A 24,702-nucleotide genomic window follows, 5' to 3' on the forward strand; every position below is an offset into this window, starting at 1 on the left:
GAGCCTTTGCAAATATCATTAACAGACTCTCTTGTTAAAAACAAAAAATGAACTTCCAATGTAAAGGGGGGTTCACTATTAGCCAAATGTATATTCACTGCATGTTGCCATATATTGCTTGTGCCTGCTAGTTAATGAGCCTAGAACATTCTGTCTACATGCAGCAAGGCAGCACCATCCAAATAAATAAAGGGGTGATTTAACTCCAGCTAAATTCAGTTCCAGATACTCTCCTAATCTAGTACTTTCAACGTAACACTTTCCCTCCCTCAGTTCCAACAGGACGATCTTGAATTCAGGTTGTTGTTGTTATTTTATTAAGGAAACACTTTTAGGGTGCAATCCTATGTATACTTAGATAGAAAAAAGTCCTACAACTCCCAGCATTCCCCAGCCAGCATGGCTGGCTGGTGAAAGCTGGGAGTTGTAGGCATTTCTTCTGTCTAAACATGCATAGCATCACACCCGTAATCTCTTTACATGGGGCTAACATCAGCTGTTCTATGCAGATGGAAGGCATAGAACAGCTGGTGTTCACAAGTGCTCCCATATTTGAGAGGTGCAGTGGGGGACTATTTAAGCATCTGGAGAAGGAAAGCGAGCAAGCAAGCAAGCAAGAATTGTGCCCCCTTTCACTAGTGGTGTGACACGCATGATCCAACAGGGGCTGGCTGGCTATTTATTTGTTTGTTTGTTTTATTTAGCAAAGGTGGGGGAGGGGTAAGGAGAAGTCTAATTGCACAGCAACAAAATGTGACAGTATCGGCTCATTCCTCACCCGGGGAATGTTCTTTCTCTTCCTGCTTCCAGCTTCACCTGCTTTGAAGAACTTCCACTCCGTCAATGTAACTGGCAGAGTCGTGTCCTTTGCCAACTTTCCCCGCAGGCAGATCCGTGTGCTCTTTAGCTCCAAGGTTTTACGATGAAGGAAGTGTGGCTTGGGGGGAAGCTGAAGAAAAGAAAAATGCAGAAGGATGGGAGTTATTACACTGAGAATGAAAAGGCTTTACTAAGAACGCAATTACCACTAAGCTTGATGAACAAACACACACACGCACACACAAGACTGGGCAAAACAATCTGTCCCTCATCCCACAGAAGATTAGTTTCTTCAGTTTCAGCAGGTCCAGGGGCCATTTTCTACCCACTGGACCCCATCTTGGAGGCAGCACTCCTGCCACCGAAATTTGGCAGCCAAAGAAAATTGCCTGTTTGCCACCGAATCTTGACCTCAAATTGCAACATAGCCTGAAAAGGGACACATTTAAGCTTGTTTTTAAGGGTGGGGGGGATGCTAGAAGCCAGGAAGGCTATGAGGCAAACAACACAAAGGACCCACAACCACAAAATGCTTTGGAGCTAACTACACATAAAAACACTAGAATTTCATGAGGACAAAAGCAGCTTTGGGAAGGGGATGAAAAGAGGCTGCAGCAAACAAAAAACACCAACCCAATTTCCTGCCTCTACCCAATTTCTTTGTGCAAAAAAACATTTGCCTGAAGTGGCGCTTCTGCTTCAGCGTTGGCTGTCAGGGCCTTATGAAACACATGTGCATTTAACATGGAATGCATTTAATGAGTGGTTAGCTCCATTCTTGGGCACAGCAGGAAAAATCAAATGTCAGCCAATGGTAGCAGCTATTGTAGCTGCCTCCACCATGGTAATCACATCCTTCTCCCATACTCTTTGGGAACAAAATAGTGGGACCCATACCCAAAATTTACCACCTAATAATCAGAAAGTGAATTGGGGGGTGGAGGGCATTTCAAATCAGCCATAATGGGCACCATGAATACAAGAAAGAGATATTTGCCTAATTCAGGGAAATTATCACAAATGAGCCTCAGGTTCTGGCACCCTCACAGGGACACAGGAAGCTGTCAGATCATTGGTCACTCCAGTGGGGACTGGTGGCTCCAAAGTCAGTGAGACAGTGTATCCAGGTTGCAGTCAGAACTCTAAAGGAGCATCATACCTTGGATAGCTCCTTTAGAGTTCTGACTGCAACCCAGAGTGGAATCACCACCCCACTTACATAGGAGCCACCAGCCTCCACTGGGTCCATCTAGTTCAGTACTGTATACACCAGCCCACAGCTTCCAGAATTCTTGACTGTTGGCCATGCTAGCTGAGACTGATGGAAGTTGAAGTCCAAGATATCTGGAGGGCACCAGGTTCATAGAATCATAGAATCATAGAATAGTAGGGTTGGAAGGGGCCTACAAGACCATCAAGTCCAACCCCCTGGACTTTGATCAGGTTTTGATCGACAACAATTCCAAGACCCTTCTCGCTTGTAGTGTTGTTGAGCCACATATCCCCCATCTTGGAACTGTGCATTTGGTTTCTTTTTCCTAGGTGCAGAACTTGGCATTTATCCCTATTAAATGTCATTCTGTTGTTTTCAGCCCAGCGCTCCAGTCTATCCAGATCACTTTGAATTTTGTTTCTGTCTTCCAAAGTATTAGCTATCCCGCCCAATTTTATGTCATCTGCAAATCTGATCAGCATTCCCTGCACCTCCTCCTCCAAGTCATTAATACAAATGTTGAAGAGCACTGGGCCCAGGACCGAGCCCTGTGGTACCCCACTCGTTACCTCTCCCCAGTTTGAGGAGGTCCCTTTGATAAGCACTCATTGAGTCCGATTCTGTAGCCAACTGTGGATCCACCAGATCGTTGTTTCATCTAGCCCACTTTGAGCTAGTTTGCTCATCAGGATATCACGGGGCACTTTCTCGAAAGCTTTGCTGAAGTCGAGGTATATGATGTCTACAGCATTCCCATGGTCCACAAGGGAGGTTACTTGATCAAAAAATGAGATCAGATTCGTCTGGCAGGACTTGTTTTTGACAAAGCCAAGGTTGGGGAAGACTGGTCTACACTGACTATCAGTGGCTCTCCGGGGTTGCTGGAAGGAGTCTTTCCCAGTCCTTCTTGGAAATGCCAGGCATTGAGCCTTTTCCACCACTGAGCTGCAGCCCTCCGCCTTCAAGCATGAGTGGAAGCTTCGACTTTCGCTTTAGAATGAAGTCTAGGACAAATACAGTTCCCCCATTGTGTACAAAGAATCCACACTGAGCGAGATGCCTGAGAAGGAGCACCTACAGCTTTACGCACTTACTTAGGTGAGTGCTCCATGAGACCGGGACTGCCAATTGCACAGTTCCTCCCCTGCAGTGCTATAGAAACTGTGCATGTGCCTTTATCCCCAGCTTGCAGAAGTTCCCCTTCCCCAAAGGACTACCTAGTGCATATGTGGAAAAACTGCTTCTGTCTAGCCAATGGGTTTTGAGATCTCGAACTGAAAAGCCCTTTGGCGTGAGCCCTTCCTCTGCTTCCTTCCCCTTTCTCTTTTGTTCTCTGGGTGGGAAGTGCACAGTATTGTTTTCAGCACAGATTCTGTGCTGTTGTTATTTTTGTGGTAATATTTGTACAGTATGTTTTTTAATGTATATTGTACCCAGCACAGAGAACTTGGGTTATTAGGCAGTCAATCAATCAATCAATCAATCAATCAATAGAGGCCAAACTGATGCTAACACAGCTCCAAGCAGCACCTGCTCCCTACAGGCAAGTTCGTTCTCTCTCTCTCTCTGTCTCTCTCTCTCTCTCTCTCTCTCTCTCTCTCTCACACACACACACACACACACACACACACACATTCTTCACTCAATAACTGCAGTATCAAGTGATGAGTTGCACATGTGAAACAAACCACCATCTGCAGGGTCACAGCTTCCATATTGCCTCAAGAACACAACACTTTCTAATGGAAATAGTGGACACATTCAGCTGAAAGACATGGAGCAACATACATGCATGTCCAAAGCTACTCCATTGCACTCAACTTTCCTGCACGCTAAAGCCTAAGGCCTGTGAAGCACAGGCGCAAAGCCCAACCTTAGGCAGGGATGCTGAGCAGAGAGAATGCTAAATGTGCCTTCACCTTGGGTGGCTTGAAGGTATTCCGGGGGGGAGGCAACTTCCAAGCAGATGGGATCCTCCACAGAGGCTTCACTTTAATGTCTTCATACAGATTCTCCTTAGCAGGATCTAGGAAAAAGAAGACTCTTGAAGGAGAAAGAAAGAGGCTGCCAAGCTTATCATACTGGCTTGCAAAAAAAAAAAAAAAAAAAGGAAAAAAAAGGCACAAACTGAGCCAGCATCTCATGTCAACCACAGGAAAAAAGAGAGAGGTAGTGATCACACATAACGGTAAACCAGGATTCCTGGCTTATCCTGGCTTACTGTGAACGAGCAGCATGCTAGTGCACACAGCTCTTCCACTCTCACTTTGTTCCCGCACACATGAGCAGGTTAACAAACCAGAAATAGAGACCTTTACGTTGCATCTGAGCCAGGCATCCTGGTGTATTGCTCCCAAACAAGCCAGAATTCATAAGCCAACAACAAAATTTGCACCAGCATGCCGCTCATGGCCAAAGAGAGCAAAACAGCAACGGGCACTGCAACCCCCCTTACCCTTCTCCCCAATCCACTGCTTTCCAGCAGAGAAATGGTATTTCGCCACCAGGCATTTATAAATGCATGTTCCATAGGTCAGCAGTGGTGATCATAAATTGAATTCTGTTGACCTCCAGAGCAAGAAAAGATGGCAGAGAGTCTTCCTCCAAATTACTGTCATTCTTTTCCTTGAAATCAACTTGGAAACATACCAATAATGTCCTCATAGAGGTTGTCCTCTGACTGTGTGCAATAGAGATGGACACTGGCGGTGCCATTCAGTTCTTCATGGAGCTTTTGGTACTCCATGGCCACTAGCCGGTTTCGGTAACCCTGGATGTCCTCAAATTCAAAGGACTTCCTGTAAACAAAGCAGGGGGTTGCCTTATCATCACACAAGCCTCACACACAAGGAAGTGGCATGGCCTTTATATCTCCTCTCTCTTCTTAAAGGTTTGCTGCACTACCTACAGCTGACTGAATTTTATTTTACCTTATCTTCAGAGAATTGTTAGCACCAAATTGTTATTTTGGATATTTTTAAAAAGGTAATATCTTATTTTTTGGAAAAAAATCTGTCTTTGGTTTTCACTAAACAGAATGTATAACAATGCTGGGATGGGGCTGGGGTTCATTTTTTTTACTCAAGTTTTTCTCAGATCTATTTTTTCCCCTTAATGCATGAAAAAAGGGGTTTAAGATTCTACACCAATCTTCTAACTCCTTGTTAGATTTTGGCCTTTGGAATATGAGTATGAGAACGAAAGGGGCTGGAACTCTCATCTCTGACCTCCATGTGAATACATTCATGGTGTAGATCAGCCTTTCCTAACCTGGTTCCCTCCAGATGCGTTGGACCAACTTCCATCATCCCTAGTCAGCATGGCCTTCGGTCAGGAATGCTGAAAGTTGTAGTCCAAAAGATCTGGAGGGCACCAGGATGCAGAAGGCTGTTCTACACCATAAATATATTCACACGGCAGACAGAGATGACATTTCTAGCCCCTTTCATTCTCACATTCATATTCCAAAAGCCACAATACAGCAAAGAGTTAGTTACGCTTACGCCCATTTGCCAAAATTAGCTACAGCTGTATGGCTCATGTGCTGTGCATTAGGAGCAGCTGGAGATAAGACATCTTCCAGTGGCCCATCGGTTTCTTCAGCTTTCCTTTCATTTGTAACTACAATGAAAAATATCCAGGCCACTTCAGTCGTGTGTTTATCCAAGATTAAATGAGCTTTCCAAACCACAGCTAGGCGATCTCCACACTGGGAAGATGATGATCTTTCCACCCATGGGAATTTCCCACAGGTCCTCAACTGAACAAAGTTGATAACAGGGTTTGACAAACATTGGCTGCCCTTGGTAACCAGCCAAAACTGAGGGGAGATGTGGAGTTCTTTTGCTCTGACATCTATGGGATGAGCCTCCATTCACCTCCCTCACTCTATGATGGGAGGGCAGGGGGGACATCCCCTGTCATGCTCAGCTTCACACTTGCCAAGTGTGGGAGGGATGCTCATCACAGCAGCCATGGCAAGCAATCCTGAAGGCTCTTATCTAATAAGATTAGATATCCAGCACACTCCTAAATAAGGCCGTGCATACTATGTGCATAAAAGAAAATCAAAATTCTGCACCAAAGTAACTCATATTGTGTAATAAACACTGAATTCTGTGTGCACAAATTTGTTTAACCTTTTGAGCATAGCCATAAGGCACTGCCTACACATTTTCAAGCCTATTTTCCCAACCATCATAAGATTTCCCTTTTTAAATTTATTAATAATAATAGCAGCTTCCACTTTCAAGGTGCTGAATCCTATTTAAATACCAAAAATTCTGCATGTGTAGAAGGATAGAGTACAGGCAGTTTACCCCTAAAGCTTCACTCCCTGCCAACCAAAGCTGGGAACAGGAAGCCTATGCTCCTGGGCTAAACCTTCTTTATTCCTATACTCCACTCTCATGAACATAACTGATCAAACTGAAACATTTTTCTACATGGAAAAAAAGAAGTGTGCAATTTCAGAACCTTTCAGATTTCCTGATGGAAAACTGAATGGGGAAAAGAAGACAGGAGGATGCCTGACTGCTCCTAACATCAGGGAAAACTGTGCTGATTAAGAATCCAAACATAGCAGGTTGCCATTATTCAAAAGATCTTACTTACAAGAGGAATGGGAGAGATCAAATCAGTACCCACCTCTTGGATCTGCCTCGGATTCCTCTGCTGTCCACTCTCTGCTCAGAGTCGTGGGAGCTTGTTGCAGGGCAGTCACCGTTACACCGACGTTCCGGTAGCTTCCTTTCAGCGTGGCCTCCATTAGGGCAGTCCGCATGGTCCTTCTCAGAAAGGTAACGGAAAGTCCTTCGTGGTTTGGGTACTGGGTTGATGGCTGGCTGCCCTCCCTGGCCTTCAACATCACAGTAGATGTTCTCCAAGCTCTTTGTCGGAGCCACGTTCAGCTCCTTCTCTGCTGAGCCACAGCTTTCCCGTTTTCTTTTCAAGTCCAAAGCAACAGAGAGGACTTTGTCAGGAGGAAGGGCTTCGATCTGTTTCCACAGGTCCCATGAGGTGTAGAAATTCCCTGGGGGCAGCCTTTCCCCTTGCCAATCCTCCTCATCCTCTCCTTCAGATATAATGCCATTGGGGAGCTGCTCAACCAAGGGGCTCTCGTGCAGCCTCTCATCCTCCTCCTCCTCAGTCACAGAGCAGAGATTAGAGTTTTCTCGGAAATCCAAACCAAGACTCTGCACGCTTGTTACCCCTTCTATGTCCCTGCTGTGCCCACGTCCCACTGACTTCCCCCTGCTGTCATGGCCATACTTGACCCCAAAATCTTTGGGTTTCTGCCTTGCCTCCTGACAATCCCCTTTTGTCCGACCCTCCCACTGAGAGATCTTTTGTTTGATGTTCCGGCAGTGGCTACGAGACAGGGTTTGCACAGCAGAACGGGAAAAGCAGGGGTCGGCACTCCCCGTGGGGTGCATGGCAGGCCAGCTCCCTTTGCTACAGCCCCATCACTGCAGGCTGCCTCCAGATAAGGGATCAGGGATTTGTAATTCCGAAATTCTAGCTGCTACTGGCCTCCAATCAAATCCAGTTTGCAGAGTGACCCAACTCCTGCTCAGACAGGGGAAGTATATCCTGATGCCACCCTGCAGAACGAGAGAGAGACAGAACATCCATCAGAAGGGATGCAAGACATAGGAATGTTCAGTACACATGCTCACGCCATGATAAATTGTTTATTCTTTAAGGAGCCACAAAATTCACTGTTTTTACAAACAAGCAAAAGTTACTCTGAATGCCTTTCCACATATTGTAGCAAACCCTGGTTTACAACTCAGTGTACATCTGACATGGAGCTTCAGCCAATCCCAGCTCTCTGACAAAGTGTACCTGTATAATACACACGTGTCTCATTCACATGTTGTATTTCAGGTTTACACCTAACAAAAACAAAACCAAGCTTAATGTGTGAATTGGCCCTATAAACACCTTTGTCATATTATTCTTCTGCCAAGGCTAAGAAAAGAAAGGAATCTAATACTTCCCAGCCTGTGCCAAAATTTGGCTTTGTATGAATCACCCACTTCCACCCCACCAAATCCAGAAAGTTGGCACTCAAGTGAAATCAGACAGATAGCTCCTAGTGCTACCAAAAGACTATTCCACCTTTCCCTCCTGAATGGATTTTCAGTGGTAAGAAAGAAGACAGAAGAAGCAGTGGGAAAACCCAATGGGGAAACCGAAACGAAAGATGACGATGTCTGGACCTCCTGTAAAATTTCCCCATGAATGAGGCAGGTCAATTGCACCATAAAATCCTCATCCAGAAGCACTCCATATCTTATGCTTGAGAGCATCATCCAGCCTTCCTTTATCATCATTTAATGTGCATAGTGTTTAACATTGTGACATAGGGAAATAGAATGAAACCACTGACATATCCAAGGTCTCCTAGGGAATGCACAGCTGAGCAAAGATTTCAATCTAGGTGTCCCAACATCAAGCCCACTAGTCTGTCCACTGAACTTCAGTGGCTACAGTAGCAAGCCTAGCAAGTGATAGCCCATAACACAGGTTTTTCCAAAACTGGGAGTGGGGCGGGGGGAGAATTCAAGTTTCAGCATGGCTATTTCAGTAGATTCAGAACTCCCACCAGGAAAGGCTCCCCACGCACAATCTTGGCTGTGACTGGCCGTACGACACTCTCAGATCTGCTCCTAGAAGGCAGCCAATACCACCAGGAATGAATGGGCAAGGATGTATTACCTTAACTCAGCCTTCCCTAACCTGGTGGCCTCCAGATGTGTTGGACTACAATTTCCATAATCCCCCTGGCTGGATGGGATCAGGTAGGGGAAGGCTGCCTTATCTAATCCAGATTTTCTACAAATATATCAACTTTTGCATATACACACTTAACCCTCCCATCCAATGTCGATACACAACAAAGACCAGAGAAAGGCCTGATTCTACTGTGGGGTGAGTTAAAAAAAGCAGTAACTGGAGTGGCTGACAATAGGGAGTTCCAGGGGAATAATAGGAGCAGGGGAACAGCAGAGTACAAGACAAAGGAAAGCTGGCTGCCAATAATGTGTGTGTGCCTAGTAAACAAATACGTTTTGGGTTTTTTTTTAAACCAAGATAATCAAAATAAACTAAATACAACTACATTTGTAAAGAGAAAAAAGTCATTGAAAAGGTACAGCAATTCAGGTTTTTTAAAAATGTATTCTTTTGTTGTTGGGCCCCATCTGTCGTTCCTATGAAAATATTACGGAAAGGGCTTTCACTTTCAGTCCAGGAATTGCATAGAATGGAATTATAAAATGGGAGGCGGAGGGAGAGAAGAAGAATCACTGAAGCATCTACATCAGGGGAAGGCAACCTTTTCCTGGCAAGGTGTGCATTACCTCAGTCAAAGCCTGTTAGTGTCTGCATTCCAGCAGTGGGTGTGGCCAGAGCCAAAAGTAGGCAAACTTACAGATGTGACTCTTACTTCTATACAGCATGCAATGTGGGAGGTGGCAGGGAGACACATTTGCATCCAGGCATTCTCCTTCCCCAACTTTTGCAAGGTTCCCTCTATTACCTTTGCTGTTGAGGGACAGAGCAGGGCAGGGTTAATAATATCAACAACCCAGAGTGGGGCTGGTGAGGGGTGTGGCCTGGAGAAAAGGGGTGTGGCCCAGAAGTCTGCCTTTGGCCCATGCGCTAGAGCTTCCCCACTCCTGAACTACGGAGCTGACTGAATATCAGGTGGCTACAGGATGGAGGGAATGTTTGAAAGGCAGTGGTGCAGTGCATAGGCAGCACCTCTGACACCATCGCCACTAGACTTGTGGAATTCCCAAATCTGCCCCAGGGCAGAAAGATTCACCCAGTGAGCTTCAGCCCCAAAGTTCACATGGCTGGAAGCCCACATGTGATGGGATTGGAGGCTGATGCAAGCCTGGATTGACCTCAGGGTGAAATATCACCACAATCACCATCCCCTTAATTCAGCAACACTGAAAAAGATTAGCAAGGCCTCCCAAGGCAGTGCCTGGGGCCAATGTTGTCTTCATTTCACAAACAGGAAAAGAGGGTGAGACAGTGATGCAACCCACCCACAGCAGCTGCAGGAGGAGGTGGCAGAGACAAGGCTTGAACCCAACAGGGCTGGCTCACAGGCTTCTGTTCACCCCACGCCCTGCGCGGTGATGACAGGGCAATGTTGTGTTTTCCCACCATTTGCACAAGTGGGTGCAAGTATCTTCTCAGGCCCAGAGTTGCTTCAGAGCCCATTACAGCTGCAAGAACATCTGCTCTGTAGACTGCCCGTGATGCCCTTTTGGGTCCTGAAGATAAAGAAAAACTGCAGAAAGAACACCAGGTGTTGTGGGGTTTGCTATGGCCTACCTGCTGGCACCAACATCCTTGCCGTTGCCCTCAGGGCTGTCCCACCGTCAGTGCTAGAAACAGCTGTCAGCTCTGAAACATCCATATAAGGGAGATTTTCCTATCTCCATAAGGCAAGACAGGTGCAGGATGCTACAAAAGTTGCCATATGAAGAAAAAAATATCTCTTGTCACCAGCAGCTAAACAACAAATGACTACAGCACCCAGAAGCTGCAGGAACCAACCAGCAACAGAGGATTTCACACTGGCAGTCCTTTCTCTGCTCACAGAGATGTTAAGCCATTATCATTGAAAAGAGCCTTCCAGAAGTATTGAATGAAGATTAAAGTGCAAAAAGAGCCTTACTTTCAGAGCCTTCATGAGAAACAGAAAATACTTCCAAGCTTTCCTCTGAAACCAATAGGGCTGGCAACGTGTATAGCTAAGATGCAGATTCTAAAATGGCAAGGTCCCTCTGCAGCTGCCTAAGGATGGTCCATGGTTAATCCAGCCCTGACCAAAAAGGGTGGGCAACTTGTGGCCCTCCAGGTGTTTTGGCCTACAATTCCCATCATCCTTCACTATCACCATGCTGGCTAGGGCTGATGTGAGTTATAGGCCAAGACATCTGGAGGGCCACAAGTTCCCCACCGCTGCATTAGAGGCATTGAGAATTCCTTACCTTGTCATTTCTGCAGGGATCCCTGACATGCCCATATCTCAGTGCTGTCTAGTGCCATGGCCTGCATGGGCATGCCTGCCATTTGCAACACTCACCCTGGCAGGCAAAGCCTGCTCTTGCTCAGTCAGGCTGTTCTGTTTCCATAGGCAGCTGGAGCTCCCTTTCTCTCAGAGTTTCAGGAGACTCCTCTCCAACCCTACACAGAAATCACTATAAATAGGCCTGTCTTAAAACATCCTGAGCATCTGGGAGTCACCCTTTTCCCCACCCCCTCTGCACAGCCTTGATTAGCAGCAGCAGCAGCAGCGCCACTCCCCAAAGTAACAGGCTGGCAGCGGCATCAAGTGATAACACTTCCCAAAGGAACAGCTGCTGACATCCCTGGAGGTTATGGAGGCCCAGAAGAAACAAAGGAGGATGGAGTGCTAGAGGGGAAAAGGCACTACAAATAAAGGAGCCCATGAAGCAGGAACTGCCTCTAACTCACAGCTGAATATCTGAAAACTCTCAGTATTGCACATCGTAGCCTAAATTCTTGCCTATCTGCCTTAGGGTGCAATCCTATGCATGTTTAGAAACAAAAAACTGCTACAACTTCCAGCATCCTGCCATGCCACCATCAGTGCAGAGAGCCAGGGAAGTAAAATACGTAATTTGGACAATGCTGGGAGTTGTAGGACCTTTTTCTGTCTAAACATGCATAGGATTGCGCCCTTAGACGTTGTGTAGAATGCCTGGCCATTTCCTTCCCAATGCTATGGCACGTATCCTGCCCATCACCTCCTTTCCTTTCAGAGCCTGGCATAAAATCTTTAAGGGCCAACACAGCAAAACCAGGTGATCTTTCTAAGACTGAAGAAGGGGCTCATATGAATAATGGTTTCCCCATAAAAAGAGACACTCGCTGCATAAAAAGGGGAGCAAGGACTCCCTGCAGATTGACATCAAGGAGAGGTCTACTGTAGAACCTTTCCCCTGATACTATAGCTTTCTAGACATTGAGGGTTTCATTTCTGGTTTCACTTGGAGCAGCATGTAGTCATGTGCCTGAAGTTTGAAGTAGTTACATTAAAAGGAAGAACTTTATCACATGACTTCCCTGAACATGGAAGTTCAGCTCTCTGTCCCCATCACCTTCTGTTGACCACCTTCACCTTCTCCCCTTCCCAAATGGCCTCATTTGGAGGAGAGGGGGAGCATCTGCAAAATGGCACCAGGCATCGAGCACAGGCAACCTAGAGCAATTCCCAACACCATCTTGGGAGGTGTTTCTGCCATGCCAACATCACTGGAGAGAGCCAGGGAGGTAGAACACTGATAGAAACCGAAAATAAAGAATGAATAGGCTAAGTAGTGTAGCGCTGGAGCCTTAGCAGATAGGGGAAATGTGCAAGTAATGATGTTGCAGCTGAAGCACAATCAAAATCACAGAATAAAATCAGAAAATGAAGATGCAAACATAAACACCACAAGCATGCTTCTTTAAAGTAATGCTCCCAATACAAGTGAGCTAGTCCACAGGCCACACTGAGAAAACTTTCCAGTCCCAGCTGGCAACACAGAGGAGCAAACCATGGCCAATGGAAAGATACGGCAATGCAAAACCTGTGATGTGATGAAAAACCTATAGGAAGGCACTCTCAACGATGATGGGCGGTATGCAAATCATCATCACCAACTGGCAAATGCACTCAGGGCAATTTACGATCAGAAAACCAAAGAGCATCAGCAAAATAACCAAACTAGACAAATGAATAAAATAAGCCTAACAATACCAGTGTCAAAATAATACAATATTAAACATTAAAAACATTTTTTTTAAATAAAAACATTGAGGAGCCAACACTGAAATTAATAAAGCAACGAATTTAAGGTGAAATGCCTGCCGAAAGAGGAAGGCCATAACTTGGCATCCAAATGTATACAGTAAAGGTATATATTATGAGCAGCAGGAGCTGCTGCTCAAAGACTGGAAATCAAAGTTGGCCTGGGAGGGAGTCAGATTGACAGAGAACTACCACTGCTATGCAGTAGCGGGAACATTCAGCCTGTAAGTGTTTCCAAGTTGACCACAGTAAAATGCAGCATAGTATTCAATTTGGGACAGTACTGATAAAGAGAGCTCCCAAACACTGTTGCAAGTACCCCGTTTCATATGAGGAGCAATAGCGCCATTCATAGGGCAAGTTAGTTCCTTGACCCCAGCACCAGCACCACCCTGCCTGTCCTAACAAACTAGTCTCAGCAATTCCCTACCTCTCACTCACAATCCCACACCCTATTCCCTGACTTCTCCAAGAACAAAGTGTCAGAATCCCAAAGAAAGTGTAAAATGCTCTTGAAATGGTGCACAACTCACTGCACCCCACAGAGCAATCCTTCCAGACCTGTCCCTGCTAGAGGCAAAAATAAAAAAATCTGTCAGACCAGTCCAGTTCATTCATGGTATCCTAGATTTAACATCAACTTTAAAGAAGGCCCGCTCCTTCGGTGCTTTTTATAATCAGGCAGACATGTACAAATTCATGCACCTGGCTTCAGTTCTGAATGGCAGGCACATGTTTAAATTGCCACCTTTCTCAGCAAAACGACATTGAAGCAAGTGCCCAACTCTTTCCCAAGGAATGAGCACCTGCTTCTACGTAAACACCGAGAAAAGCAGCAATGTAAACATGTGTCCCCCATTCACAACTGATGCAAGATCTGTGGATTTTATATTTGTGTATTTATACAAGTACAAAACCCCCCGAAAGGAGCCTCTTGCCTAGAGGCAAATATCTTGTACATCTGTGACAGCCAGGAAATATGCTGCTCAGTGGGGTGGGGTGGGGTGGTGGTGGTGGAGGGAGGTAACGTCAGGCCTGCAAGAACTGAAGACCAAAGCAGACCTAGCTACCTTTTGTTTCCTCCGGGTGGTATCCAATGGTGAATGTCTGCAAGTGGGGCCCACCGTCGCTTCCATTCCACAAGTGGCCAGCCCCACCGATTGTGTTGCACAAGCAGCATCCACCGCTTGTGCAACAGAGATTTAACACTTCCGGGGGCAAGCCCTTAAATGAACAAAAATGCTAGTTTCTGGAACATGCAGGTTGGCAGAGTACCTTTATGTGAGCTCCACCAACCTACCCCATTCCAGAAATGACAGTTTCCGCTCTTTTCAGGTTGCCCCCAGAAGCACTAAATCTCTGTTGCACAGTGAGCTCCTCTTGCGCAATGGAATTGGTGGGGCTGGCTGCTTGCAGGCGGTCGCCACTGGATACCGCCCTCTATGTGTGCCTCTTCATGTAGACAGACGTCCATATCCAGGCACTCCACCAAGCTTAATCAGCACCTATTAGAGAACTGCCTGGGCTCCAAAACTGAAGTAAGCCTGGCTGAGGGGAAAAGGGGGGGGAGATTTTCAAGGGAGAACTGGCTGGCACAGGAGGAGTTGTACCCCTTTCTTTTACCAGCGATTCCCTACAAATGCCCCCACTCGTTCATTAGTACATTTATATTCCACCTTGTTTTTCTCTTGCAAGAAACCCAAGTCAGTTTACATGGTCCTCACAACCTTGTGAGATAGGTTAGGCTGAGAGTCAGTGAATGGCCCAAAGTCACCCAGTGAGCTTCATGGCCAAGTGTGCACTAGAACCCAGATCTCCTGAGCCCCAGTCCAACACTCTAACCACTACACCATACTGGCTCTCATTACCTCAGCAAACATGGGCATGGAAATACACATTTGCCAAAGTAAATGGGTAGTTCCACTATCAGTCTCGGCCCCACCCACCCTCACCTGTAATATGCGGATAATAAAACTGGCCTACTTTACAAGGCTCTTATAAGGATTACTGAGATAATAGACACAAAGCAAACACCTTGAACACTCTTAAGTAAATATTAAGTATTATCATCATCATCATAAACAGCAACAGCAACATCAGCGAGGTTGGAAAGATTTGTGAATAGGAAAAGCAGAAACGTCATGATAGGGACTCGCCCCCTAATGTGCACTTACTGGCTCCCTCTACCTATTTACACTGATATAAATGTGGCAGAGTGATGGTAACTACCATGGATTAAGCATCAAAGTAAATATTTGTTAGCTTACTTTCTACGTGGGCCTGAGTGTGAGAACCTGATGGTTCAAATAAGTCAAGTACTAGCACTTTGCAAAGCTGGTTCAGCTCCTACAGGTTCTAGCACATGACACAATTAATGACACACAAAAGCAATCAGGAGATCCACCTTTTTTTAATACCAAGTGAGATAAGCCCATAGATCCTTTGTAAGTACAGCAACAAAGCAAGGGACAAACAAGAGCTCCCAAATCTGTGCCTGGAATGCTTCTCTACTGAACCTTGACATTTCAGAGCATAATGTGACTAGAAACAGACCATGATCCAGTACGAATGGGCTGCACCCAACCCACAAAGAACTCAGTAAGAAGAGAAAGCATTTCTTTACATTTAAGTTCTGACCTGTCTTGCTTGTATTTCTTCAGACTAACAGGAAGGGCAAAGGATGCTGCTGCCCAATAATGTCTGCTTGCTCAATAATGTAGTCAGAAGCAAAGTTGAGGACCAAAATTCATATATTAAGGAAGTAAATAATTCCACTGAAAATGCACACAGGCCAGTTATGCTCTCCAGCTAATTCTATCCATTTAATTGCTCTACCTTCTCCAATAAATCCCAGGATCTGTTGTTTTATAAGCATGCTTAGAGCTCTCTATTAGGGTGATCAAGACAGAAGTAATGCAAAGACAACTCCTAGCATGGCGAGCCCATCATCACAAATGAACTGGCAGGTGAGCATAGCAGCAAACCAATGGCTGGTTCAAGCCCTTCAGTCTTGCCTCTCCCCTCCCTCTCTCAATTGTTTGCCCACTCCTCCTTCCCTCCCCACTGCCTCTCCTCTTCTACTGCTGCTGCTTTCTGGGGAGAATTTATGGATGCACCCAGGCCTAAAGGTCAAACTACACCTTAGGTTGAGTAGCATATAGATGAGGTATCTCTTGTTCTTACTTTCTTTTTTACTCTAAAGTAAGTGCAAGCAGCCCCAACTCAGATCTGGACCACTATCCACCTGAAAGGGAAGATTAAACCTCCTCTCCCAACCACTTGTTTCCCCAAATCCCCCCTCCCCCGGCGACTTTTGTTCTTTTTTAAAACCTCTATGCAGGAGGGAGGGTAATCCTTCCTTCCCAAAGCACAGTGGTCCTGATCTGAGTCAGGGCCATGTGCATTTAGTTGAAAAAAATGAAAAGAAAGGATATGTCTCAGCTGCACACTAGGCAATTAATGTAAAGTGTAGTTTGACCCCGAGACAGGAGGCGGTCGGCCAGCTCTGTCCAAAGCACCTGGCTGTGTGTTGCATTGCTAACGTTGCCTAGCTGGAGGCAGAGGCAGCAGTGAGCAAGTGGAGAAGTTTAAGGTTGACCAGCTAGAACTGGCGGCCCATCTGCTGGCACGGTTGCCAGCCAGCTCAGGCACGCTCACTCCACAGCTGAGAACATCCTGCAAGATCCTCTTTTTATGTTACAACTGTCTTCAATGTCTTCTGTTCCTCACAATGCTACGATGACCAGGATGCTTTCGGAGAAGTTACATCTGTTGCGCAGATGTGTTGACGTACGCTGCATCTCCTGTACATCTTGGCCTTTGCCACCTTGCCAGCTGACTGTGTGAAAGCAACCTCAGCTGGAAAAACTGGACGATGATGATGATGATTAATTACATTTCTATACTGCCCAATAGCCGAAGTTATCTGGGCAGTTTACAAAGATTAAAAACATTAAAAATACAATAAATAGAGATTAAAAACCATTTACATTAAAAAAACACATGAACAGACAATATACACAAAAGAAACATATATCAAAAACAACTTCAAACAAACAAACAAACTCAAAAGCAAACAACCATAACCATAAGACATTCCAGGATCGACTAAAACTTATCATATGCCGCCGAATGCCTGGGAGAAGAGAAAGGTCTTAACCTGGCGCCGAAAAGATAACAATGTTGGTGCCAAGAGGGCCTCGTTGGGGAGATAATTCCATAATGGATGGGGAGAGACAGGACTGGACACCATCAAGTGCATCCCTCTGTAAGGTCTGACATGTACCTCTGCAGGTGCATGTATCCTCATTTCCCTGCCTGCAGTCTCAGGTGCTCATCTTTATGCTTATCCTGGTTCAGACCAACTCCTGGGTACAAGACTGCTGCCACAAGTCAGGTTCACTCCCCAAACAGGAAGTCAAATCTTGTCCAAAAGATTCAGCACCTTATTACAATACACCAACATGTTCACAGAAGATGCGCACAGCACAGTGCAACTGATTTCCAAAGAGAGAGCTGCCAGATATCATGCTCACCTGGAAGCCCAGCTCCCCAGCCGCAAGTGTGGAGAATGCGGGGGAGTTTGGTTTTAAGTAGCTCCTCCCCTCCCTCCGACTGTACAGAGTCAGCCTCCTTGAACATACTTTTGGAAGGCAAGATGCGTATTATGTAGATTGGCACATAGGTAGGTAGCTGGGTGGATGGGTGGGTGGAGAGGAGTGTGTGGGGAAGATAGGCTGTGGTTATCTGCTCATAGGCATGACTTAACATTGCTTCACACTTTCCAAGACCCAGCTCTGGTATTGGCTTAGACTGGCACAAATGAAGCTGTAAATCAGGGGTGCTGAACCTTTTTCAGTGCAAGAGTTGAATTCCATTTTGAAGAACCTCGCGGGGGGGGGAGTGCATTCCAGTGGTGGGCGAGGCTAAAGGCAAAAGGGGCAGGGCCAAAACACCCCCAAATACCAGCATACGGTAGCATAAATCTAAGCTCTTACTCTCAGGAACTAAGCCTTAGGCAAGGCATTTCAACCATTTAGAATGGGAAAAAAACGCACAAAAGCCAAAAAAAAATCAAACAACTGGTGGGCAGGAAAGCGAAGGTGGGGCCAGAGGAAGAGCCTGAGGTTCTCCACCTTTGCTCTAGACATAGATCCAGCTTTACAGTTTTACCACCAAAGGCAGAAAGAGGATGCCAGTGACCTGACTCAGACGCTCCCATTCTCCACCCCACCCCCCACACACATGGTCATCCTCTTTCTTCTCTAGCGGTGGGGAAAAGCGTCCAAGATTGCTCCAGGTATATGCATGACACATAGATGCATTACACATACTACACATATATGCATACAAATAGGCTTCCTGAGCAGCTCACCTATGGCAGTGACATTGTCTTCAAGATGGCACTTCCTCCTACATAACCACTTCAGAAAACCTGTGCAGAATACACATGACCAGTGCCAGTATGTATAAATATGTGTGTGTGTGCGTGCGTGCGCACACACACACACACAGAATATATATATACACACACGCGTGCGCACGCACTATATATATTACATATACACATACACACAATTTTAAAAGGAGACAAACCTCTACCATTCTTCATTGCACCCAAAACCTACAGTATAGTAGCAATGCCTCTGCCTACCTGTTCACCATCTCCGAAAAAGCATCTTCACTTCTTCTACAGAGCAAGCCTCTCCTCTTGTCTTTAGCATGTTGCTCTTGGAACCTGATAAGCTTCTCAAATACGTCACATTCCCTTCTATCTCTGGAGGAAAAAAAATAACCAAGTGAAATAGCTGGCTATTCCTCTTGCTTGAGACACAGCCCTGCGTGGGAGCCTATTAAGCCTACACACCCAATGGGAAGAATAGAACACTAGGCTCTGAACTTGCACAGGCTTGCAGACCAGGTAGCTGTGGTTGCCATCAAGGCAGGTGACTTTTGTCCTGGCAAGGTCTACATTTCCTGTTCTGGTAAGGTGCTTAGCAGAGAGTAGCTGGCCCAGTCTTTATTTTTAAAGGGAAAGTTGTTGTTATGACATGCAGTCTGACACACTGGCAGGCTACCTCTCCAAAAGAATTTGGTTCAAATTCTTCCAAACGCCATCAGAGAAACACAGTTCATAGAACAGAATCATAGAATCATAGAACAGTAGGGTTGGAAGGGGCCTACAAGACCATCAAGTCCAACCCCCTGCTCAATGCAGGAATCCAAGTCATCCCTAGATGGCTGTTCAGCTTCATCTTGAATGCCTCCAGTGTGGGAGAGCCCACCACCTCCCTAGGTAAGTGGTTCCATTGTCATATTGCTCTAACAGTCAGGACGTTTTTCCTGATGTTCAGCCGGAATCTGGCTTCCTGTAACTTGAGCCCATTATTCTATGTCCTGCAATCTGGGATGATCGAGAAAAGATCCTGGCCTTCCTCTCTGTGACAACCTTTCAAGTACTTGAAGAGTGCTATCATATCTCCCCTCAGCCTTCTGTTCTCAAGGCTAAACATGCCCAGTTCTTTCAGACTCTCTTCATAGGGCTTTGTTTCCAGTCCCCTGATCATCTTCATTGCCCTCCTCTGAACCATCTCCAGTTTGTCTGCATCCTTCTTAAAGTGCGGTGCCCAGAACTGGACACAGTACTCCAGATGAGGCCTAAGCAGCGCTGAGTAGAGGGGAACTAGTACATGATATGATTTGGAAGTTATACTTCTATTAATGCAATTCCCTGACATTTCCTTCAACAAGGCACACTAAGCAGCAACAAACAACAACAGCCCTATGAAGCTTCTTTAGAGCCACTCAAAACTCTAGCAGCCAGCCAGTTAAGGCCCTTCCAGATTGGGACATAGCTGAACCTGAGTTACTATTAGACACATCAGAATCAAAGATGAGAGGGGCAAGGAATACAACCATCAGCATTCTATCCCTTTCCTAACTAATGCAGGGATTTTCCCTCACTATATATTTCCTAGATTTGTTTCCATGTGAGGAAAACCCAGCTTTTAAGTTCCTTGAACTATAAAGATATTGTAATTTGGAGCCATATTCTGAAATAAAATATGGGACATCCAGGGAACTCCACTGATATGAACGAATACAGCCATTTCAGTGGGGTTTTGCTTTTGGGAGATTGATCTGACAAGGAAAATGAACACAGGCACAATCAGTCACACAAACTTTTTCTCCGGTCCTCCCGCTTCTGCCCCAAACCATATTTTTGTTCCAGTCAATTCTGGTTGTGTTTTCACAAGCAGAACCAGACTTGCAAATGGTTCCAGAAAGCAAGCTGATGACCAGTGTCAGCCCATACTGAAAATAATGGGACTTGGGTGAACACAGAAGCATTCACACAACCACTTCACTATGAGCTCAAACTCACACCACAGCCACTCAACCTACAGTTTCAGCCCACTTTCAGGATCATGGGAGTAGGCCATGAAACGGTGGCCAGAACTCAACACTCCCAAGATACGCACAAAGATTTTTTATCCTTGCCTCTCCATCAGCATGCTCATGACAGCTAACAAAAGCAACATTATCCAAAGCAGCTATAACACCTTAATGAAATTTATTGCAAACATCAAGAATTGTGGCATATTCTTGATGGAAAACTAGATAGCTGGCTTTGTTCCCCTTCCCTCACTGTTGGCAATCAAGGGAAGCAAATGTGATAGCAAATAAGAATTGGTTTTGACCCTTCCCTTGGCAGCTGGCAGCTACTATCCTTGCAGCAGTAAACATTCAGCCAATTAATTGGTTAGATCAGGGGTACTGAATAGGGTTGTACACCGCCTCGTTACAAAGCCCGAATAATGAGGCGAAGCGGGCTGTTTTGGTGCAAAAGTCTCGTCATACGAGGTGGTTCAGAGCAGTACCAAGGCGCCTCGGGGCAAAGCACCCTCCACCACGAAGCATATTTGGACCTCTATTGAATGCCTCAGCAGTCCAGATAGGCTGTCTCCAAAATGTATCAACTTCTCAATGCTCACGTGGAGGAGGAGGAGGAGGGAGGGAGGGGGAAGGCGAGCACAGGAGGAAGAGGGAGTGTGCTTTGGCGAATAGGAACCCTCAGCCGGAACCAACACTAGCAGTGTCCAATCAGAGAAAGCAGTGGAGGAAGGGGGTATATATACTTCAGTGAAAGGCTGCATTCGGGTAATTGTGCTAGCTGTGTCTTTGGGAGAGAGGGCTGGTGTGGGTAGATGATCGTTTGTGCATGTGTGCACGCATGCATTCCTAGGAGTTGTTCCTTCAATTTATTCAATTTTGATCGCCATTAGGCTTTCCTCAGAATTTAAATTAAAAGGAAACAGCTTGATTGTACTGGGAGCGTTCCCTTCCCTAGCTCCTTGATCATCCATCCCCATTGGGACAGTGTCTTTTGCAGCACCTCATCCAACTGCTTCCTCCTATATCTTTGTACCTCTGACTCATTTGTTATTTGTATTTGATTAGATGCATCTCTCCTTTCCAAATTTTTTTAAACTAACATAGCTTTTCCTTGCAAGTTGCTGCTATGCTCCCCCTCACCCGCCATTCCTGTTTGTTTGTTTATCTCGATTTTGGACTCCAAAAAAGGCTGCGTTCATTGTGTAACATCGACCCTTACTTCTACTTTCTCTGTTCTATTTCCTTGTCATTTTTGTCAGTCAACTCTGTCTCTTTTAGATTTTTTACAAACCCAGTCTTATTTTAATTTTTAAAAACAAGCATTGACTTCTGGGCATGCTCCCCCCCCCAACTTTTTAAATCACATTCAAGCATTTAGTTTTTTCTTTCTTTCTAAATCCTTAAAGAAAGGCATATTATAGCAGCCTATGTGTGCAGTGTTTGTCCCCCCACCCCGTGCTGAAGTGAACAGTCTGTGTCTTCTCTGTGTTGATCCTCCTAAAACAGAAATTAAAGGGTCAAAAAGGGGGTTTGATTTGGCTGTTATCTAATCACCTGAGCTATCACCTTGTATTTCTTGAAGTTATCCTGCCTTCTATAAAAGAACATGAAATATAAAACAGTAAAGACATCTGTCATTTGCTTAGGTGGTTTCTTTAGCTCTTGTGTGTCTGTGTCTGTGTGTGCCCGCGTGTGTGCTAGTATGTAGTTCCACCAACACTATACGTCCAGATTTCAAGGCAGTATTGAAAAAGCCTGAGACAAATAGAATTCATATTAATTACTTTCTTATTTCAATAACAGTCCACTGTGTGGCAAAGCAATTCAGCGCAATATGAGGCATCTTTGGGGTGTTGACAGGGGCAGGGGTGGTAAGAAGTTACAGCTCTTTGTTTGGGAAGTTTTCCTGGAAAAAATCAAATTTCACCTGCGCCTTGCACACAAGCCAGTGAGCCAAAGTGCCTGGAATTTGGCAAGTGGGATGCCCTCAAAGGGGCTGGGAGGGGACCAGGTGTCACGCATGTCTGTGGAAACAGGGAGAAGTTACAGCTCTTTGCTTTCTAAGTTTCTTTGGAAAACCCCCGATTTCACCAGCGCCTTGCACAAAAGCCAGTGAGGCAAAGTGCCTGAACTCTGGTGGGTACAATAATCTCGAGGGGTGCTGGGAGGGGCCCAGGTTTCACACATCTCTGTGGAAACAGGGAGAAGTTACAGCTCTTGGCTTTGGGAGTTTTCCTAGAAAAACTCAGATTTCACCTGTGCCTAGCACACAAGCTGGTGGGCCAAAGTCCGTGGAATTTGGCAAGTGGGATGCCCTCAATGGGTGCTGGGAGGGGCTCAGGTTTCACACACATCAGTGGAAACTGGGAGAAGTTACAGCTCTTTGCTTGGCGAGTTTTCCTGGAAAACCTCAAATTTCACCAGCGCCTAGCACACAACCCAGTAGGCCAAACTGCCTGGAATTTGGCAAATGGGATGCCGTGGAGGGGGGGTTGGGAGAGGCCAAGGTGTCACATGCGCGTGTGGAACCAGAGACAAGTTACAGATCTTTGCTTGGAGTTTCTTTGGAAAACCACAGATTTTAACTCCGCCTAGCAAAAAAAAACCACTGGGCCAAAGTGTCTGAAATTTTGCAGATGGCCTCCTCTCCAGGGGGGTGGAGAGGTCCCCAATTTTCATGCCTGTATCCTAAAAACTGGAAATGTTATAGCCGTTTGTGTTTTCCCATGCAAGTCAATGGGGAAATGGCAAAACCGCAAGGTCCAGATATCTGAATCTCGCTTTGGATTCGGATCCGAGAGGGTCCGAATCGGTCTGAGGCAGATTGGTGTCGCTTCAGATGATCTGGAGCAGCATCCGAAGTGGATCACAGGGTCGGTGCACAGCCCTAGTACTGAACCTCAGTCAGCTTGGGGGCCGAATTCCATTTCGGATAAGGTCTCGGGGCCCACATTCCAGTGGTGGTTGGGGCCAAAGGCAAAAGGGGCAGGGCCACAATACCAGCATATTTTAAAGCTCTCACTGCAGTAACTAAACCTTAGGAGAGACATTTCAATCTTTCAGAATGGGACAAGAACGTAACATTAGCACATAAGAAGGGCCATGCTGGATCAGACCAAGGGTATATCTAGTCCAGCATTCTGTTCACAGCAGCTGACCAGCTGTCGAAAGGAAACCCACAAGCAAGACATGACTGCAACAGCACCCTCCCGCCCATGTTCCCCAGCAACTGATATACATAGGCTCACTGCCTCTGATACCAAAGGTAGCACATAACCATCAGGACTAGTAGCCAAGGACTGCACAAAAGCCAGGAAACCACCCAACCATGGGTAACACCTGGTCCCCTCCCAGGAAACCTCCCCAACCATCTTGGACCAGTGTCACGCATGCCCTCTGGTTGCAAGACACAAATCTGGAGATGGATCACCAGTGCACTAAAAAGAAAAGAAAAATCCCACCTGCAGCAGAGCTGGGGTTCAAAAAGAGAGCAACCTTTCCTGACAGCTTTGCCTTGAGAGAGGGCAGCCGAGAAGCTCTCTTGCCACATGACAAGCACTTCTAACCTCTTTCCAGCACTGAAAGCCAAAACACATTTTAAACATTTTCCATGCAAAAATTCCCAACAGGATTCAATTTCCTGAAGCTGCACGTTCCAAAATGAAAGTGCTGCCAGCATTATTGGATATTGCTGCTCTCCTCATTGTTGAGGTCAAGCCCACCCAATGAAAGTACTTCTGCGCCTGCATGAACCTCCCTTGCTGCAATCCTGCTATCACAGCGGAATGGCGGAACAAAGGCAGCAACACACGTACACATCGTCTCCTCTTCCCAGGGAGCAATTGTGGAAGCCAGCAGAATGCACACACAAATCAGTTCCTTGTGACCACGTTAGCTTTCCAAGTCACTTTTTGAAATTCCCCTTTCAAAAGTCGGCCTGGATTCTTAACAGTTTGAGAGGAGAAAGGTCTGCCTGCTATATGTCAGATTTGCAGAAGAGTAAGCAGAAAGCGAAACGTTGCCAAATTCCTCCACTTTTGTTATTTATTATTACAGTTTTCCTCTTACAAGGTGGCTTACATGGCTCTCCTCCTCTCCATTTATCCTCATAACAACCCTGTGAGGTAGTTGGGCTGAGACACAGTGACGGGCCCAAAGTCACCCTGTGAACTTCATGGCTGAGTGGGGACTAGAAAACGGTTCTCCTGAGTTCCAGTCCAACACTCTAGCCACCACACCACATTGATAGTGTAGCAGCTAAGAGACTAGAAATACAAATCAAGAAGTCTTTGGTTTGATTCTCACCTCTGCTGCGAATGTATTATGGGTCTCTTGTTCTCAGTCCGCAATACGGAAACAATAGCACTGACTTTCAGAAATGCAGGCCCATGGAAACCCTTGCCCTGGCCTGCAGTGTAGAATGCCTGTCCAT

General features: G+C 45.9%; 1 protein-coding gene across 10 annotated transcripts in view; it reads right to left on the reverse strand.

Annotated features, from left to right (window-relative positions):
* The window catches only part of DENND2C (DENN domain containing 2C), a 72,936-nt gene that overhangs the window by 29,137 nt on the left and 19,097 nt on the right, over window positions 1-24,702 (reverse strand). For 2 of the 10 annotated variants that reach the window (XM_084853540.1, XM_084853541.1), the window contains exons 2-6: window positions 18,529-18,651; window positions 6,680-7,635; window positions 4,682-4,830; window positions 3,952-4,058; window positions 779-949 (exon numbers count right to left, since the gene is read on the reverse strand). In XM_084853540.1, the coding sequence (XP_084709666.1) occupies window positions 779-949; window positions 3,952-4,058; window positions 4,682-4,830; window positions 6,680-7,467 (1,215 nt within the window). In that variant the 5' untranslated portion in view covers window positions 7,468-7,635; window positions 18,529-18,651. The other 8 variants (XM_084853539.1, XM_084853537.1, XM_084853544.1 and 5 more) reach the window with 8 other exon arrangements.

Source organism: Heloderma suspectum, chromosome 4 (genome assembly GCF_057233095.1).
Source record: "Heloderma suspectum isolate Gila_16-S chromosome 4, 16-S_ref, whole genome shotgun sequence".
Lineage (NCBI taxonomy): Eukaryota > Metazoa > Chordata > Lepidosauria > Squamata > Helodermatidae > Heloderma > Heloderma suspectum.